At 57.6% G+C, this 19179-nt stretch overlaps 1 protein-coding gene and 1 long non-coding RNA gene across 3 annotated transcripts; one reads left to right on the top strand and one right to left on the bottom strand.

Annotated features, from left to right (window-relative positions):
- The first annotated feature begins 319 nt into the window (after positions 1 to 319).
- Positions 320 to 13996, top strand: DNMT3L (DNA methyltransferase 3 like). 2 transcript variants are annotated; one of them, XM_017888774.1, is made up of 11 exons: positions 320 to 425; positions 740 to 784; positions 1972 to 2051; positions 2134 to 2246; positions 2984 to 3155; positions 5622 to 5709; positions 7119 to 7207; positions 8812 to 8887; positions 9556 to 9695; positions 11339 to 11424; positions 13828 to 13996. In XM_017888774.1, the coding sequence occupies exons 1-11, from the start codon at positions 320 to 322 to the stop codon at positions 13994 to 13996; spliced, it is 1164 nt and encodes a 387-aa protein (XP_017744263.1). The 2 variants fall into 2 exon arrangements, with proteins under 2 accessions (XP_017744263.1, XP_017744264.1); XM_017888775.1 differs by having other exon boundaries at positions 13831 to 13996.
- Positions 13997 to 18174: 4178 nt separating this feature from the next.
- Positions 18175 to 19173, bottom strand: LOC108539835 (uncharacterized). Its single transcript, XR_001888488.1, has 2 exons — positions 19065 to 19173; positions 18175 to 18405 (listed from the first exon to the last, which is right to left on the bottom strand). It is a non-coding gene; the product is annotated as an uncharacterized LOC108539835 (long non-coding RNA).
- Between the last annotated feature and the right edge of the window lie 6 nt (positions 19174 to 19179).

The raw sequence follows: 19179 nt of genomic DNA on the forward strand, positions 1-19179 counted from the left end.
CTCATGAGGCCCCTGCCCTCCCCTTTCTGGGGTGAATTGAACCACCCATCTTCCATGTTGTAGCAGGGCCAGGCAGGTTGGGGGCATGCCTCAGGGGACCCTCGAGCCCCTCTCAGGGCTGGCACTGGCTTTGGCTGTCCTGCCCCTCATCCCTGGGTTGGGCAGGCGGGTGTCACTGTGGGGGTGCAGGTGGCCTGAGCTAGGCAGGGTCTGCTCAGCAAGCTGCTTCCCGTGCTGGGGTGCATCGGGGATCTGAGCAGGGGCTGACGGGTTTCTCACACCTGTGTCCGCGTGTCCTGTGTCCTGACGCGGCATCCCCATGGCAGCCATCCCAGCCCTGGACCCGGAGGCCGAGCCCAGTATGGACGTGATCTTGGTGGGATCCAGTGAGCTCTCAAGCCCCGTTTCACCCGGGGCAGGCAGAGGTGAGGGCATATCTGCTTATTGGACCAGTCACTTAGGATGATGACCCCAGGCCTGGACGAGGTCTGGAGTTCCAGGCTTCTGAGTATTCATGCCTTATTCAGACACCCAGACTGGGGCAGGAGATTCCCCACCCACAGCCTTCCCCCAGGCATGGGCGTTTAACACACCAAGATAAGGTGGGAGGGCGGGATGGCAGGGGACCTCAGGCTCCTGTGACTTTGGAAAAAGAATGTGTGATGCTCACTTCTGGGCCGATTTTAAATTAAGAGATCAGAGGAAGAAGAAAGGGGCTACTTCTTATCTTCTTTTCCAGATCTTATTGCATATGAAGTCAAGGTTAACCAGCGAAATATAGAAGGTGAGTATTTGCATGCTTGCCCCCACCAGGCAAAAGAGGTGGGGCACAGTGGCTCACACCTATAATCCCAGCACTTTGGGAGAACAAGGTGGGAGGAGCATTTGAGCCCAGCCTAGGCAACATAGTGAGACTCGGTCTCTACAAAAAAATAAAAATAAAAATTAGCCAGGCATGGTGACGTGCACCTGTAGTCCCAGCTACTCAGGAGGCTGAGGTGGGAGGATTGCTTGAGCTGGGGAGGTCGAGGCTGCAATGAGCTATGATAACACCACGCACTCCAGCCTGGGTGACAGTGGGATCCTGGAAGAAAGCAGTGGATACCACTGTGCCACATGGATCCCTTCTCCCCTCCCAAGGCCCCTGTAGCTTCGTTTAAAGCATACAGTTCAATGTATTTTAGTTTATTTACAGAGTCAGCAACCATCATCACCATCTAATTTTAGAAGATTTTCATCACCCCCAAAAGAAAACCCATATCTAGCAACAGTCACTCTGAATTCCCCTTCTTGCAACTCTAGGCAACCACTCCTCGACTTTCTCTCAATATGGGTTTGCCTTTTCTGGATCCCTTGCATTTCCATATGAATTAGGATCAGCCTGTCACCTCCTGCCAAAAAGCCAGCTGGGATTTTGAGAAGTGTCGGCAGATCCCTTTGGGGACTCATGCTATTTTAGCAATATTAAATTTTTTTTTTTTTTTTTTTTTTTTTTTTGAGACAGAGTCTCACTCTGTCTCCCAGGCTGGAGTGCAGAGGCATGATCTTGGCTCATAGAAACCTCTATCTACCGGGTTCAAGCAATTCTCCTGCCTCAGCCTCCCAAGTAGCTGGGAATACAGGCACCCATCACCACGCCCTGCTAACTTTTGTATTTTCAGTAAAGGCGGGGTTTCACCATGTTGGCCAGGCTGGTCTTGAACTCCTGACCTCAGGTGATCCGCCCGCCTCAGCCTCCCAAAGTGCTGGGATTACAAGCATGAGCCACCGTACTCAGCCAATATTAAGTCTTCTGATCCATGAACATGAGATATCTTTCCATTTTGTTCCATCTTCCTTAACATCTTTTAACAATGCTTTGCAGTTTTCAGCGTGTAAGCCTCATACTTGTTTGGCTGAATTTATTCCTAAGTCATCCGCTGCGTTTGATGGCACTGGGAAAACACGTTGTGTTTTGAATGTTTCCTTTAGACATCTGTCTCTGCTGCGGGAGTCTCCAGGTTCACACGCAGCACCCTCTGTTTGAGGGAGGGATGTGTGCCCCATGTAAGGTAGGCAAGGGAACTGGGTGTGACTCCCTCGCGGCCTCAGAGCAGGGATGACACAAGCCAGCCTTGCTTTGCTCCTTCCAAGGACAAGTTCCTGGATGCCCTCTTCCTGTACGACGATGACGGGTACCAATCCTACTGCTCTATCTGCTGCTCCGGAGAGACGCTGCTTATCTGCGGAAACCCTGATTGCACCCGGTGAGGCGAGGGGCCTGCCCAGGATGGTGAAGGGACTGAGGACACACCCATCCTTTCAACTACTCATTCTGGAGTGTGGGTGGATCTTCCTCCCAAATGGATGATTTCCCTGAGAGCTTCTGATTTCTGTCTCAAATGTGTCATTTGGCATAGAGCCCTCAGCGATGGGAGGCGGGTGTCTGTGGTTGGCAACTGTGATTTTTGTTTTCAGTATTGGTATTGCCACATCACTGTGCAGGGGAGCAATGGAAACCCCACACCCTAGGCTGCCAGTCATGACCGGGGTGACAAGGGGCATGTTCACCCCTCATTCGTTACTCCCCTGCCTCGACTCCCTCCGTGGGCTCCTCCCCTCGGTCCTTCTGGGCCATCCTTGTATTTACAGCTCCCCCCGCCTCAAGTTCTCTCCCCAGCTGGTGTTACTACATTTGGTTTTGCTGGGAGTCCCTACCCTGTTTCTGCAGGCTCGAGTTTGGGGGCAGACAGGTGCCTGAGGGGCTTCCTTGGATCTGTCATTGCCTGCGAATCCACCTCCCTGTCTTCTGCACCTGGCTCGGCTCCTGTCACTCTGTGTCCCTAAGAAGGACCGTGTCCCTCTTCCCAGTCCGCCACCTGGTCTTGCCAAAGGGAGCTCCAGTGTGACTTTTCCCTCTAAAACAGGGCTCAGCCCCACCTCCGCCATCCTCGGCATAGGCAGGCTGTCATGTCGGCTGCTGTGGTTTTCTGTTCGACCCTAGATGCTACTGCTTTGAGTGTGTGGACAGCCTGGTCGGCCCCGGGACCTCAGGGAAGGTGCATGCCATGAGCAACTGGGTGTGCTTCCTGTGCCTGCCCTTCTCCCGAAGCGGGCTGCTGCAACGCCGGAGGAAGTGGCGCGGTCAGCTCAAGGCCTTCTATGACCGAGAGTCGGTAAGGAGCCCGCGGAGGGGCAGGCCCCGGCGGCAGAGGCCCTGGCTTGCGGCCTTCCTTCGGTTCCTGCAGCAGAATGCAGGCGCGCCGATGGGCACCACAGCTGCAGGCTTGGGAGCGAACACTCTTTCCTGGCTTCCTCTCCGACAGCAGCTTCCACTCAGTGGTGGCTTTGGGTAAACTGCTTTGGCAGTTTTGTTGCTTCCAAGCCTAGGAACCAGGCCCTGGTAGCAGTAGGAGAGGGGCCAGGAGAGGGTGGCTGGCAAGTCCTCAGCACGTCTCAAAGTCCAGTCCTCAGGAGCAAACGCCTGGGCCTATGCTGGCCAGGTGTGGGCCCTTTTGGGAGTCCAGCTGAGAAGCCAGGGGGGGCCGGCAGGAACTGCAGACAAAGGCGGAGAAGGTGGAATTGTGTCCCTCTGAGAGGTACACCCAAGTCCCCAGCCCCGTACCTGTGAATGGGATCTTACTGGGAAATAGGGTTTTTGCAGATGTTAAGAATCGCGAGATGAAATCATTCCAGATCTAGGGTGGGCCCTCAATGCAGCGGCTAGTGTCACTGTAAGAGATTTAGGAAATGGAGACGGGGAAGACAGCCACGTGATGATGGAAGCAGAGACTGGAGTGAGGCATCCACCAGCCACGGGTGCCAGCAGCCCCAGGAGCTGAGGGAAAGGCCTGGCACGTCCTCGCCTGGCGCCTTCTGAGGGAGGCATGCCTGCCGGCACACCTTCACTTCAAAACCTCTGGCCTCCTGAGCTGTGAGAGAATCATTTCTGCTGTGCTAAGTCCCCTGGTCTGTTTTTTATTTTTTTATTTTTGAGATAGTGTTTCGCTCTTGTTACCCAGCCTGGAGTGCAGTAGCACCATCTTGGCTCACTATAACCTTGGCCTCCCGGGTTCAAGCGATTCTCCTTCCTGCTTCCCGAGTACCTGGGATTACAGGCACCCACCACCATAACCCGCTAATTCTGTACTTTTAGTAGAGATGGGGTTTCATCATGTTGACCGGGCTGGTCTCCAACTCCTGACCTCAAGTGATCCACCTACCTCGGCCTCCCAAAGTGCTGGGATGACATGCATGAGCCATGGGGCCCAGCCCCTCCAGTCTGTTTTAATTTGCAGGCCAGCCATGGGAAGCTCCTACGGAAGGGGTGTGGCCCCCGGTGAGGCAGCCGGAGGGAGCAAGGGACCCCTGAACTGAGCATGAAACCGCACTGGCCTCCAGCTCACATTTGTTAAGGTTGAACCAAGTCATCTCTCCCTGCCTAGCAAGCTTCAGTCCGATTCGAAGGAAAGGGTCAGATGGGATGGTATTTTATAGGAACAGAGCCTAGCTCTCTGAAAGCTGAGGTCCCTGAGTTTTGGGCCCTGGGGGGCTGGCCCTTTAACAGGGAGCACATGAGGCCAGAGTTGGCTGCCCGCCTGGTCCATCAGGTTGGCAAGGGCAGGGCAACCCACAGGGCCTCACCTGTCCCCGAGGCTCACCTCTCCCCAGTATCTCTGGCCTTGGGGCTCTCTTCTCCGAGGTTCTGGAAGCTGCCTGGGTGAGCAAGACCAGCCTGGTTAACATGGTGAAATCCCATCTCTATTAAAAATACAAAAATTATTGGTATTGCCACATCACTGTGCAGGGGAGCAATGGAAACCCCACACCCCAGGCTGCCAGTCATGACCGGGGTGACAAGGGGCATGTTCATCCCTCATTCATTACTCCCCTGCCTCGACTCCCTCCGTGGGCTCCTCCCCTCGGTCCTTCTGGGCCATCCTTGTATTTACAGCTCCCCCCGCCTCAAGTTCTCTCCTCCAGCTGGTGTTGCTACATTTGGTTTTGCTGGGAGTCCCTACCCTGTTTCTGCAGGCTCGAGTTTGGGGGCAGACAGGTGCCTGAGGGGCTTCCTTGGATCTGTCATTGCCTGCGAATCCACCTCCCTGTCTTCTGCACCTGGCTCCTGTCACTCTGTGTCCCTAGGAAGGACGGTGTCCCTCTTCCCAGTCCGCCACCTGGTCTTGCCAAAGGGAGCTCCGGGCGTGGTGGCGTGTGCCTGTAATCCCAGCTACTTGGGAGGCTAAGGCAGGGGAATCGCTTGAACCTGGGAGCTGGAGGTTGCAGTGAGCTGAGATTGCACCACCGCACTCCAGCCTGGGTGACAGAGGAAGACTCCATCTCAAAGATAAAAATTAAAATTAAAAAAAATCAGCAAACCCCTCCACACCTACTGTCTGTTGGCTGGAGACAGCTGGAGGTCAGAGCGGGAGACCAAGGCTGGGGCAGGGGGTGGAGTTGGCCTTCCTCGGGGGCAGTGCTGGTCGGGACAGGCCCAGTCAGGCCTTGGCAGGTGCATCTTAGGTGTGTCTCCAGTGAGTCTCACGTTGAGTGTTCATCCAGGGAAGAATTTTCATTGCACCTCGAGCGCTCTGTAACCAAGTAGCTGGCACCATGCCCTGTTTTGGTTTTTTAATAAATAGGAGAGTCCCCTTGAGATGTTTGAAACAGTGCCTGTGTGGAGGAGAGAGCCAGTCCGGGTGCTGTCTCTTTTTGAAGACATCAAGAAGGGTAAGTCAGTGATGTCCCAAAGACACACATGGAAAGATGCCTCCACACACCTGACTGACTGCCCCTCAGGCCACCCCCCTGGGCTCCCCACACCCTCCCCCAGGCCGGCCAGCTGCTGGTGTCCTGCACCCCTCCCCACGCTGGGCCCATGCTGACCCTTCACTGGGGCCTTTGGAAAGCCCACTGTCTTCTGGGCCTCGCAGGCACAGCCGAATCCATGAAGACACTCCCTCTCCTCTGGCCGAGTCCGTAAGGGATGTGTCCCCCTGGGACACCCATTAATGCCTGCAGTGTCTCAGAGCGGCCTCGTGCGGGAGCACGTATCTGCCCCACACAGCTGACCAGCAGCCTGATCCCACAGCGCCCGCACAGCCTGCCCAAGGTCTTACTCCCAGGCGGGGCTGAGGAAGCCGGGGCCTCCTCCAAGGCCGTTCCAGGGCTCTGCAGCTCACACCAGCTGCAGAGTGGAGTGGACTCCACCGCTCTGTGGATTTCCTAGCCAGAGGTGACATCGCATCCCAGAAATACCTGGTGCTGTAACAGTGCTTGACATCCTTTTTGTTTTGTTTTGAGACGAAGTCTCACTCTGTTACTCAGGCTGGAGTGCAATGGCACGATCTGCTCACTGCAGCCTCCACCCCTCGGGTTCAAGCGATTCTCCTGCCTCAGCCTCCCGAGTAGCTGGGATGACAGCTGCCTGCCACCACGCCCAGCTAATTTTTGTATTTTTAGTAGAGATGGGGTTTCACTATGTTGGCCACGCTGGTGTTGAACTCCTGACCTCAGCTAATCCATCCGCCTTGGAATCCCAAAATGCTGGAATTTACAGGCTTGAGCTTCTGTGCCTGGCCGTGCTTGACGTTCTTAAATCAATATGTGGTGATGTTTGCTTGTTTAGCTTGTTACGAGACAAAAACCTCCATCCTTAATCCTCCTGCCACGTCATTAAAAAGATAAAGTTGGGTGGGGTGCAGTGGCTCACGCCTGTAATCCCAACACTTTGGGAGACTGAGGTGGGTGGATCATTTGAGGTCAGGAGCTGGAGATCAGCCTGGCCAACATGGTGAAAACCCGTCTCTACTAAAAATACAAAAAAATTAGTTGGGCGTGGTGGCGGGGCGCCCGTAGTCCCAGCTACTCAGGAGGCTGAGGCAGGGGAATCGCTTGAACCTGGGAGGCGGAGGTTGCAGTGAGCCAAGATTGCACCATTGCACTCCAGCCTGGGCAACAGAACAAGACTCCACCTCAGAAAAAACAACAAAAATATAAAGTTGGCTCCTTAATGGTAGGAGGGTCCTCCGATCAGCCGTCAGCCTTGGGTCCTCCGATCAGCTGTCAGCCTTTTCAAGTCCCTGTAGGGGCACAAGCCACGCTCACCCTCTGGGCCCTTCTGGTCTCTCCCCATCCAGAGCTGACGAGTTTGGGCTTTTTGGAAAGCGGTTCTGACCCGGGACAGCTGAAGCATTTGGATGATGTCACAGATACAGTGAGGAAGGATGTGAGTACCGCCGCGCACTCTCAGACGCTGCACTGGGAGCAGGGGTGCGAGCTTCCTCAGAGAAAATGTCAAGGATGAGGTGGGCAAGGAGGCGGCGCCAGGGGCTGGGAGGAGTCCCGAACACACGGGGGCCTCTCTGCTGGGATTACAGGCACCCGCCACCACGCCCAGCTAATTTTTTGTGTTTTTTAGTAGAGACGGGGTTTCACCATATTGGTCGGGCTGGTCTTGAACTCCTGACCTCAGATGATCAACCACCTTGGCCTCCTAAAGTACTCGGATTGTAGGCATTAGCCACCGTGCCCAACCATTAATTTTTATTTAAGAAGAATGACAGACTGAGGGCCATCACTGTTAATGAAGCCAACGTTGCTCACAGCCTCCCCTTGGTCACTTTTTGGGACCCAAGGGCAACCTTTGTCGTGTCTGTGTCCAGGCAAGATTGTTGAGTGGCTGTGTTTTGTCTTCTTCCAGCTTGGCCATGGAGCAGCCTGGTCACTGGTGCTCTGCGGGGGCTGTTTCTGTTCAGCAGGGAAGGCTCTGCCCTTACCGTTAGCTCCTGGAGGGCTGTGGACGGCGCCTGCCGTGTTCACGGATGACAGTCTGTGCATTGGGTTGGGCCTCCCAGGACTGGTTCTCCAAGGGCAATGGGATGACAGACAGAAAAACCAAATTCTGCCAAAGTATTTAAATAGGTTTATTCTGAGCCAGTAAGAGGGACCATGGCCTGGGAAACACAGTCTTAAGAGGTCTGGAGGAAGTGCACCTGAGGCGGTCAGTAACAGTTTTGGTTTTATACATTTCAGGGAGATGGGAACTGCAGGTAGAATCAGAAATCAGTACACGGGCCAGGCACGGTGGCTCACGCCTGTAATCCCAGCACTTTGAGCTCAGGAGTTCAAGACCACCTGTGGTCCCAGCTACTCCGGGGGCTGAGGCTGGAGGATTGCTTGAGCCCAGGAGGTGGAGGTTGCAGTGAGCCGAGATCTCGCCAATGCACTACAGCCTGGGTGACAGAGTGAGACCCCATCTCAAAAAATTCAATCAATCAATCCAATCAATACATAGGTGTGCATTGGTTCAGCCCCAAAAGGCGGGATATCTTGAAGCTTACATTAGGGATTCTTTAGTTGGCAGTTGGATGAGAGTTAAGCTTTGCCTGAAAACTCGGAGTCAGTAGAAAGGAATGCTTGAGTTAAAATAAGGTCTGCTGTCTGTCGTGTGACGCTATGGCAGAGCTATAATATACCGGCTCAAAAACACCCATTCCACAAGCTTTTGTGGTTGGTAAGCCGTGATTCCCCCACGCTCCTTAGAAAGGAATTTGAGCAAGAAAAGATAAAGGCAGAGTTCAGTCCCCAAACGCGTGGCACAGAGTCTTCACCTCAGATCCGGAGCGTTCTCCGCTGGGCTCCAGGCAGGCAGCCCCTGAGGTTGGTGGTGGCTGGGGATGGCTCTGCCCTAGTGGGCTCCACTCCTCGGCTTGCCCTGGCCTGTGGGCCCTGCGAGCTGAGCAGGGTCGGCCCTGGGGACATGTCGTGCTGCCGTATGCGACTTTGCCCACTGCTGCTGCCTCTCGGTGCCCACGCCCGTCTGTCCTGCAGGTGGAGGAGTGGGGGCCCTTCGATCTCCTGTACGGCGCCACACCTCCCCTGGGCCACACCTGCGACCATCCTCCCAGTGAGTGACACTTCAGTCCTGACACCCTGACCCCACCACCCCTGTCTCTTCTCCTTTCTCCCCACTCCTCCATGCCAGGGCAGAAACTGCAAATTGTCAGCATTTTTCAAAAGCAGCTTTGTTGAGGCACTACTGACACAGTAAGTTGCACACATTCAGTGTGTCCGACTAGAGGAGTTCTGAGCTAGCTCCACACCCATGCACCCCTCATCATGAGCAACAGAGTAAGTGTCCCTGTCACTCAGGCTTCCCTGTGCCCCCCAAGCCTCCTGCTGACCCCGTGCAGTCCCTAGCATGCCCACGTCACTGCAGCTCACATATCCTCTGGAGCTTCCTCTAAAAGGCAGTATTTGTGCCACGGCACACGCCCTGTGTCTGCGCCTCCTTTGGGGTTGCCTGTCTGTCTCTTCCCAACTCTGGGCCTGCCTGGGGGAGGAGGGGTCCTCAAACCTCCGTGGCCCCAGCACTGAGCAGGGCTCCATTGCTGCTGGAGGAACAGGGGCAGGGGACCCCTCAGACCCAGGCCAGTGCATCCCATAGACCCCCTCGGTCCTGCTCTCATGCCACAGTTTCCTTAGGCCCCTCCCCAGATGCACCTGAACAGCACCCCGCCACTACCAGCCCTTGCGCCCCGACCCCCCTCAGCCCTGCCCCCTCACCCCCTCCAGGCTGGTACCTGTTCCAGTTCCACCGGCTCCTGCAGTACGCGCGGCCCGGGTCGGGCAGCCCCAGGCCCTTCTTCTGGATGTTCGTGGACAATCTGGTACTGAACAAAGAAGACCAGGACGTTGCCTCTCGCTTCCTGGAGGTGTGTGCGGGGCTGCGTGGGCCTCCCTCTACCCCTGCCCACGTGAGGGAGGGGCTCTTCGGGTGGCGCTCAGTCTACACCCCAGGCTCCAGGCTTGGAACCCTGCGGTCCCTGGTTTCCAGGTGTGCACAGGGCCCAGGAGAGCTGCTGTGCAGTCCAGGCAGGGACCGTGGTGCCTGGGACACGACCCCCTTCGAGGAGAGCCTTGGAGGGCAGTCCCACCTCACACTACTCCTGTGCTCACAGAACACGGCCTTGGGGGCTCACCTCCTGCTGCCGCCCCCTCAGTCTCCACACACACGTGCACATCACACACACAGGTAAAACACACACCGCAGTGCACATGTGTACACAGTCACTGTACACAGGCACCACACACGGACACACCACATACACACAGGCACGCTATGTGCACGCATACTCACCACACACACGCGCACACAGCCTTCTCTTCACACGTCTGAATCCTGATTGTCAGAGCAGCCACTTTTGGGCTCAGTTGACGGGTTCCCTCTGGGGCTGACGGGCCGGGTCAGGGTTGGGGAGGGACGGCCACACCTCAGCCACATGAGACAGGCGGGAGAGGTTCAGGAGGGGAAAGTTCCTCATGCTCTCAGGTTCCATGGAGGGGCTACAGCCAGCGGGGGCCCCACCCACCGAGTGGGCAGCATCTGTGGGCTGGAGCCTTCGCTGGGGGTCCAGGCAGGGTCGAGGTTCCCTTGGTGCTGGAATCTCATGGAGTGGCTGGAATGCAAACCCAGCCATTGGGAAGGGGAGCAAATGCCATGAGCTGAAAATCACAAGATCTGTGCTTTTAGAACAGGAGACTTTGCTTCTGTAAAGGGACACAGCCTGCAAGGCCCTGTCCCCCAGGCTGGGAAGCACGGCCTCTGCCAAGACCAGAGGAGCTAGGAGGAGGCACTTCGAAGGGGAGGGAAGCTGGGGCAGGAGCTCCGTGCTGACCGGGTTGGCTAAACCTGTGCGGCAGGTTATTCATGAAGGGGGTCCTGCTGCATGCATACTGAACAAACATGCATGTAACATACGACTTGTGTTCACTCTGGGGTAGAGTCTTCACACGTCAGTGTGTCGCAATGAGGCCCTAAACCTCAAGAGGTCTCGGAACACAAAGGCACTCAAGGCGGAGCCTCTGTAAACCGGCCGGAGCCGCTCCATGGTCGGGGGTCCCTTATCAGCAGGCGGTTCCTGAAGTCAGGCTTCTGCCCAGTCAGAGCTGTGGTCATGGCTGTGGAACGTGGTCAGTTTGCGTCTGTGGGTGGATGAGCTGCAGTCATTTGAATCTTGCTCATTGCTGGGCCAGTGTGTGTTTAGCTGCTGGAGAAAAAGCAGCTGTGGCGTGAGGGCAGAATCCGTCCTCTCAGTGTAGGGTACAAGGCTGACCCTTGCCTGGCGTGGTCTGAGGTCCTGTGTGTAATTTGATATCTTATTGCCACAGAGTCTGTTCTGTCGGTTTAAAATAATTCATCAGCTTTTTCTGCCAAGGTGATTTATAAGAAAAAGGCACATCGGGAACACAGTCGGGCTAGAAAGTCCGTTGACCACTCAGGGCCATTGGCGGCTGAGGCCAGGGGGCCCATGGGGGGCGCTTACCCCTGACCCACGGCCAACCCTCCCACCCCCAGATGGAGCCAACCACCATCCCAGATGTCCGCGGCGGATCCCTACAGAATGCTGTCCGCGTGTGGAGCAACATTCCAGCCATAAGGAGGTATTTCCCGGGCAGCCACAAGTGTTCAGGATCAAGGGGGACGTGGACCCAGAGCGGAGTTCACCGAGGAAATGGGGACTGTCCAACAGAGCCAAACCCAGAGCAGCCTCTGTGCCCCAGTGGGACTGCGGTCGGCCCCCAGGGCCACCCTGAGACCCTCAAGGCACTGAAGCCCAAGGACGTCCCTTTCCCCTTGGAGACCTTCTCCAGCACTGGCTCTCAGCTTCTCAGGGTCCAGCCCCTGGACACCCATATGTGCCACGGCGGCCTGGCCCTGGATTGGCTGCAGCCCCCAGGCTTTCTTTCACTCCGTGTTGGTCTCCCCACCCTCCCCTTGCACACCCATAAGCTCATGCGTGCTCACACTCAGCCACACTACACGACTCACTTGCACAGCTTATCCACACAACCTGTGTGCCTCATGTGCACCACACACACAGTCCAATTCCCACGGTCGACGTCATACCACAGTGCCCACATGCTCCGTCAGTCCCACATGCCCTCAAACAAGCACCTCACGACTAGCACGTGCATGTCACATGTGCTCACAATCACACAGGCCACAACGCAATCAGTCTCACACCCACCACGATGCTTGCACCCCCCCATGGTGCACTCCTGGGCTGCCCTCCCCACCTTTTGGGGCCTTGAACACACAGCCCTGCCCCACGTGCCCTCTGCTGCTGAGCACCCCCTCCTGCTGCCCCCATGGCCTCTCCCAGCTGCCTCCGCCCCTTGACAGCCTTCCCAGGCGGCCCAGACCTCACACCCTCCAGCTGACCGCCCGTCCATCCCCTCACTCCCACACTCACCACCGGGCGTGCCTCGCTCATACGTGCATTCGTGTGGAACGAGCGCTTTCTGGCTCAGCTGAGTCATGTCTCCTCCTGCCTGAGAGTGAGTTCTGGAAACTTATTCCCTCTCACCTCTCAGGTTCCCGCATTCTCCCATGTCACCGCCATGGCACGATCCTGTTGCCTGGCACCTGCCAAGGCGTGGCGCCGCAGGTCCTGCTGGCCTGGCCTCCCCTGGATTTGAGTTTGGGAGGGGCTGAGCTGAAGCACTTTGCCAGATGCTTTCTCTTCAGAAGCCCTCAGCTGCATGCCCTACTTCCCACAACCTCCCCCTCACCCTAAGCCTGCTCCCCCCATGTCACTTCCCTGGAGGCCGGACCAGGCTCTGTGGGGCTGGGTGAGCAGGGCTGAAGGTGGGCAGACCCAGCAACACCTGTGTGCATTATAGGCCGTGCCTCACCTGCTGCCTGTTCCCGGAGGCTCCTTGGCCCCCGGAGGCTCCATGCGTCCACGCAGCAGCTAGAGAACAGCACCCCATCAGGGTTCTTATGTGGCAGGTGTAGCCAGACCCAGGGTTGCAAGGCTCCTCCACCAAAGGCACCTCCCTCCGCTCCAGTGGCCACACCTGTGGTGCCTGCAGGCTTGGGCCATGGGTTGGCAGCAGCTTCTTCCCAGGCCCCCTTTCTGAGCGAGGCCCCACAGAGCTCCTCACAGGGTTTCCAGGGCTGGATGCACCTGAGCCGTGATCCTGGGGTCACCTGGTTCCCAGAAGGAGGCTGGCAGCTCCTTCCCACAGGTTTCCCTCTGAGGCTCCCGGGTGTCTCAACAGTGATGTGAGACACCCACTCACTGAAAGAGAAATCATTTTGCAGAGGTGGCCACCATCACCCCCAGGATGGTTAAGGACAGTCCCCACTGCCCTAGGGAGGGTGCCTGAGGAGGAGGGGGACACTGTTTCTGGCACTTCACTCGCAGCCTTCACCCCGAAATAAACAGAAATGTTCCTGGCCTCCAGTGGGGTGGCTGGGAGCACGAGAGGGGGTGTTGGTGCCTAGTCTGCAAAGCCCATCTTCCCCAAGGGCTCCTCACACAGCAGGCTGGCAGAGGACCTTTTCCTCTCCCCACCTGCCCTCCTGTGCTCAGGGCTCAGACTCCCGGCACAGGTAGCCCCAGGAACCCAGGGGACAGCCTTTGTGATACAATTCCCTGGGAATGGTTGCTGACTCTGCAAGGGTTTGGCTAACTTTTGCCTGGAGTCCTGTCCTTTCCTCTGCGGGGATGCTGCCCAGGATGGTGACATCCTCTAGCGATGGCCCTGGAGCTTGCTGTTCACACAGAGTCACCCCCAGCCTGTTTCCCAGGGGACCAACTCCCTGCCAGGGGGAGGCCGGAGGCAGGGGAGTTGTCTGGTCTCCTGCTGCTCAGTACACCTCCATGAGAAAACCTCCCAGAATCGGGTGGGGGTTCCAGGGCGTCTTAGGCGCCTGGGACAACTGAGAGGCAGGCTGTTCCCCTCACCCCCCCTTGAAGCGATTCCTTCCCAGCCCCATCTCTGGGCCCGCCTGGTGGGCACTGCGCTTGCTCATAGCCTTCCCTCCCCTCCTCTCAGCAGCAGGCAGTGGGCTCTGGTTTCGGAAGAAGAATTGTCCCTGCTGACACAGAACAGGCAGAGCTCGAAGCTCGCGGCCAAGCAGCCCACCAAGCTGGTGAAGAACTGCTTTCTCCCCCTAAGAGAATATTTCAAGTATTTTTCAACCGAACTCACTTCCTCTTTATAAATGAGTCACTATACTGTGAAAAAGGAAAAAAAGACTTTTCCTAGAACAAAGGCGGCTTTCTTCACTTTATTATTTTATTGCTCGTCTTCGGTTTTTGCGTCGTCACTGCAGACCCACGTTCCGTTGGGTTCTGGAGACTCAGGGTCTCTCCCCCATCACGCTGGCTCATGGGGCGGAGGCTCCCGCCGCTGTGCACAGGACCACACATGGTGGTACGCGTTGTACTTCCCGAAAGCATTTCTGTGTTCTAGTTGAGAAGTTCAAGTATATTTATTATAAGATAGTTATTGGTCATGTCTGGTGTTTTATGTATAGGCACAGCCATCTGTCATCCTGCAGGGCATGGGGTGGAGGCCAGAAGTGAGCAGGAGGCGTCTTTGGAACGCCTGTGCCGTGTCCTGCACGATGCACTTTCTGCCGGGGCCTTTCCCATGAGACCGCTGTTTGCTTTCACAGAGAAAACCACGCACCCTGATTGTAGCTGCACCAGACGGCCTGGACCTTTGCAAAGTACAGGACCTCAGCCTTGGCAGGCAAAGGAGGGACCTGCTGAACAGACGGTGTGGAGGCCAAGGCCAGATCCACACACAAAGGATGTCACGTTTGGGTCCTACCCCAGGTGGTATTGATTGCAAAAAGCAGGGCTCCTCCTGGCCCTCTGCAGTTTGAGTCTGAGTGAGGATCAACCCAGCAGAAAGCTCTGCCTCAGGCTGGGCTCAAATCACGGGAAATGAATCCTACAGGGGAACTTTGGGGTCTGCACTGGGGCTCTTAGCGGTAGGTAAAATGCTTTGTGGAAGAAAGGTCAAAAGGAGGCCCTAGGAAGGTTAACAATGTGTATCCGGAAGTAAATAGAAGCCTTCACTTCAATTGACATGACTGGATGCCTCTCCTATCTTGGGACAGTCCTGGATGCCTACGACACAGGTCTCACATCCAGGGATGAATTTAGCGAGCTCTGTAATGACCCCGGGGTTCCTGAAGCCACAGAGGGAGAACAGGTGAGGGCATCCAAGTGCAAATGAGCCCTCTGGGGAAGCCCGGCTGGCATGAGCTCTAGCTGAAGTCATTGTGAGCCCATGAGCACGGGCCAGGCAGGGTGGTGAGAGCTCCAGACAGGGTGGGCTGGGCTCAGGCTGCATCCACCCAGGGAACCAGTGTCATGGGCCCAACATCACTCATGTTCAGCTTCTGTGAGGGTTGCTTCAAAGCAGGGGCCCACGGTGCTGGGAGAGGCTTTCTGCCACCCAAAATGCACTTTCCTCCTTTTGTTCTCTCCCCAACACTCAGAACTGTCCACACCACCTTGAGATTCTCTGTGTATTTTATTTTAAGTTTTTATGTTTTGAGACAGGGGCTAGCTCGTCTCCCAGGCTGGAGTGCAGTGGCACAACCATAGCTCACTGCAGCCTCCATCTCCTGGTCTCAAGAGATCCTCCAGCATCAGCCTCTGGAGTAGCTGGGACTACAGGTGCGTGCCACCATGCCCGGCTAATTTTTAAAAATTATTGGTAGAGATGGGGTCTTGCTTTGTTGCTCAGACTGGTCTCAAACTCCTGGGCTTCAAGTGATCCTCCCACCTTGGCCTCCCTAAGTGTTGGAATTAAAGATGTGAGCCACTGTGCCCGGCCCTCCAGGTATTTTAATTTTACACACAGGACATGCACCATGATCCCGTGCTCAGCCGAACAACAACCCTCCAAAAGATGCCCATGTCCCCATTCCCGGATACTGTGAATGTTACCTCATGTGGCAAAGGAAGGACTTTGCTGACGGGATTAAATTGAGGTGGGAGGCCTCCCTGGATCATCCAGGTGGGTTCTATCTGTCATCCCAAAGGTCCTCATAAGAGAGGGGCAAAGTGAGGCTTGACCACACAGGAGAAGCCACATGGCCACTGAGCAAAGCACAGGGATGCCTGGGCCACCTGGAGCTGGGAGAGGCAGGTAGGATGCTCCCCTAGCGCCTCCACCAGGCAGGCTTCCACCCTCCAGGGCTGAGAGAGAATAGATTGCTGTTGTTTTGAGCCAGCAAGTGTGAGGTGATTAGCTCCCAGCGCCCACAGGAAACGAACCTACTGTCATGCACCACATAACCACCTTTGGTCAACAAGCAATGCCACAGTGCTCCCATATCACAGCGCGGTATTTTTACTGCACCTGTTCTATGTTTAGATGGCTTTAGATACACAAATACCAGTGAGTCACAGCTGCCTACGCTGTTCAGCGCAGTCACCTGCCATGCAGGCTTGTGGTCCGGGAGCAGCAGGCTGTGACATACAGCCTCGGCGTGTAGCGGGCTGTGCCACCAGGGTCGGTGTGTGCACTCTGTGTTCACACAAGGACAAAATCACCTAAGGATGCATTTCTCAGAAGGAATGTATCCTTTTGATACATATGACTGTATCAAACGTATGAATGTATGACTGTACACCCGAAGAGAAAAGATCTTCGTCGGACCAAGAGTGGACCTCTCAGCATCAGCCGATGCCCATGCTGTCAAACGCAGGTTGCTGTGCCAGACCCCAAAGGGACCAGGGCCTGGAGGTGCATCAAGGCAGAGATCAGAAGACCCCCGCGCCCTCCAAACAGCAGAGCAGGGCGGCCTGGGGCTAGGGGCACCCGGCAGCTGCTTCCTGCTTAAGCACTATGACTTGTACCCAGAGCCTCGAACCCCAGGCTGCACAAATACGATTCCTGCTTGGTTCCCAGTTGGCCCTGGACACTGCCAAGGGGCCTTCTCTCCACACCCCTAGAACAAAAGCCTATCCTGCCGGTCCAAGAAACAGTCACGGTTGAGGGGGAAAATGAAAACCTTCCTTTGACTACAGGAAACTTCCCAAGGGTTTTTCTGTTTCTTCATCTAAACCCCTCTGAGTGTCGTGACCCATGTGCCTGTGTGCTGTGTGTGTTCACCGCAACAACACCGCATTCACGTATATGTTACAGGTCAGGGGATGCAGGCACCAAGGGGCTAAGGAACTTGCTGAGGTCACACAGCTCCGGGGCTGGGATCTGAACCAGCCACCGCTTACCGTTGTCTCCGAGGCTCCTGGGCTGGTGCTGGCGCCCTCCCCCCGCGGCCTCCCCTTCTGGCCCACCTGCATTCCTGCCCCCTGCCTGGCTGTGCCCTCCACACGGAGTCCCCTCTCTTGGGGGGACCTGCCCGCAGCACTTGGCTTGCTGGGGTCTCCGGCGTCTGCTCGGGAAGCAGAGCCTGGACCTGCCCCCTCGGCCACAGCACGGAGAGCCCTGCGGTGTCGGCCCCTCTCCCACCGCCCCCGGGCGGCACTGGGGGGCTGCCGGGTCCGGACCTACCGACCGGGCACCGTCCCTTCGCCGCCGCGGATGACCGGCCGCGCTCTTGGGAGACCTTAATTTGGGAGGCTCTGCTCCTCCAGGACCCATTCCCCATCCTCCCGCAGCCTCCACGCGGTATCCGGGGACTGTTCCCCTCCCCGCAATCCGGCGGGATTCAGGTGCGCCCGGCCCCGGGGTGCAGCGCTTGGCCCGGCGTCAGCGAATCAGCGCGGCGCAGCCCCGGACCTCAGCCGCAGGTCCAGAGGCGCACGGAGCCCGGCCGGTCAATCCGGGAGGGCCTCTGGAAGGAGGTGGCGCTGCCCGCAGCCCGCCCGCCCGGCTCACCTGCGCCCACCTCACCTGCCGGGCGATGCGGTCCCCTAGCAGCAGCCGCCCGCCCGGGGGAGAGGAACCTCAGCCCCCAACATCGCGACCCCTCCAGCCTCGCCGGTCCTAGCAGGCGTCCCTGAGCGTGTTCCGGGAAGCGCACGTCCACGCTGGCGCTGCACCGGCTTTTCTGGCTCCAGGGACGGGACTCGTCCTAAAGAGTCCGGCTCAGATGGGATTACGCGCCTCACCTCACCCGTGTGCTGACCGTCGGTGCCTCCACCCTGCGCGCCGCGGGCCCTGCCCAGCCCTTCCCGCCGGAAGGCAGGTGGCCCCGTCCCGCCCCTGCCAGGCGCGCGATTTTAAATCCCCCCAACCCCCATCTCTCAGCTTGACCTGGGAGGGGGAAGCCGCCCGACTTCAGGGCTTCCTGCGCCCCGCCGCCCTCCCTGCTCTTCCCCGCCGCAGTCCCCTAGCCCCAGTCCGTCTCTTCCGCCTTCTTATTTTGTGCCTGGGCTCTCTGCTCCGCAAAAATGTTGACTTCCACGGGCAGAAGTTTCAGAATTTTTTTAAAGCTTTTGTCCATGGCGTTCTCTACATCTTGGTTGAAGGAATGGCAGCCTGCGGGGTGCCGTCTGTGACCCCCGTCTCCGGGCGCTTCTCGCCTCCTCCGGCGCAGGAGGCAATGGGGATCCGAGCCTCAGACCAGAAGCGGTGTCTCCGGGAGGAGGGTGCCCCGCTGCCCTGTCCAGCAGCCTCACCCAGGCCCTTCTGGGGCTGCCTCTGCAGAAAGGGAGTCACGTCCCCTCTGGGCCCCACCTGGCTTGCGGGGATCAGGGAGGGAGGGTGGGCTGGGCTGGGCGCGGTGGGAAGGGAGCAGAGGCCCTGGGTCCAACCCTCGGTTGCGTGGCGCAGCCTTTCCCAGACCAGCTGCCCCAGACTCCAGGTCAGACGCCACTGCCAAGGCTGACCAGCCCTGGGCCGCAAGGCTGCCTCGGTTTCTCGGCGGGGACTCCTCAGAGCCAGTGCTATGCAAATAGGCTGCGCCAGCGCCCTTCAGACCCCTCAAAGGCTAGGGGAGCTAGGCCAGGTCGGGGAGGGCTAGGGCTGGCCCAGAGGGTAGAGCCCGCCCACTTTCCCTTCCCCCTTCCATTCATGCATTCATTCATTCAATCATTCATTCCTCAGCAGTCGCTGAGCTCACTCGCCTAAGTCCTGGAGATCATCCGAGCGGATTCCGCCAGGGGCCCGGCGCTCTCCCAGCGTGGGGGCCTGGGTCCCCAGACTCCTCCTTCGGGAGGGCCGCAGGACCCGCGCATTCTGCGCCGCGTGGGAACGGCCCTTGCCTCCCACGGTCCCCTCCCCCGCCACCGGCTCCCGCAGCACCCCTGGCCACCTTCCTCCCGGGTACCCCCCACCCCTGCGCTTCCCGGGGCACCTACGGCGCCCAGGCCCGCGTCCAAGCAGACAGGCCGACCTGCCTCTGTCCCTCCTCAGGCCGACGGGCACACTCGCCTGCGCAGAGCTGAACTTTCCGGAGCCGCCGCGCCCCTCCTC

This window comes from Rhinopithecus bieti, unplaced genomic scaffold, assembly GCF_001698545.2.
Source record: "Rhinopithecus bieti isolate Rb0 unplaced genomic scaffold, ASM169854v2 scaffold_18153, whole genome shotgun sequence".
NCBI classification, from domain to species: Eukaryota; Metazoa; Chordata; class Mammalia; order Primates; family Cercopithecidae; genus Rhinopithecus; species Rhinopithecus bieti.

Excerpts from the sequence above, each read along its gene's own strand:
- DNMT3L (XM_017888774.1), top strand. The coding sequence starts at position 320 with ATGGCAGCCATCCCAGCCCTGGACCCGGAGGCCGAGCCCAGTATGGAC. Across the intron at positions 785-1,971 it reads TAACCAGCGAAATATAGAAG|ACATCTGTCTCTGCTGCGGG; the intron begins GTGAGTATTTGC and ends TGTTTCCTTTAG. Across the intron at positions 9,696-11,338 it reads TTGCCTCTCGCTTCCTGGAG|ATGGAGCCAACCACCATCCC; the intron begins GTGTGTGCGGGG and ends TCCCACCCCCAG.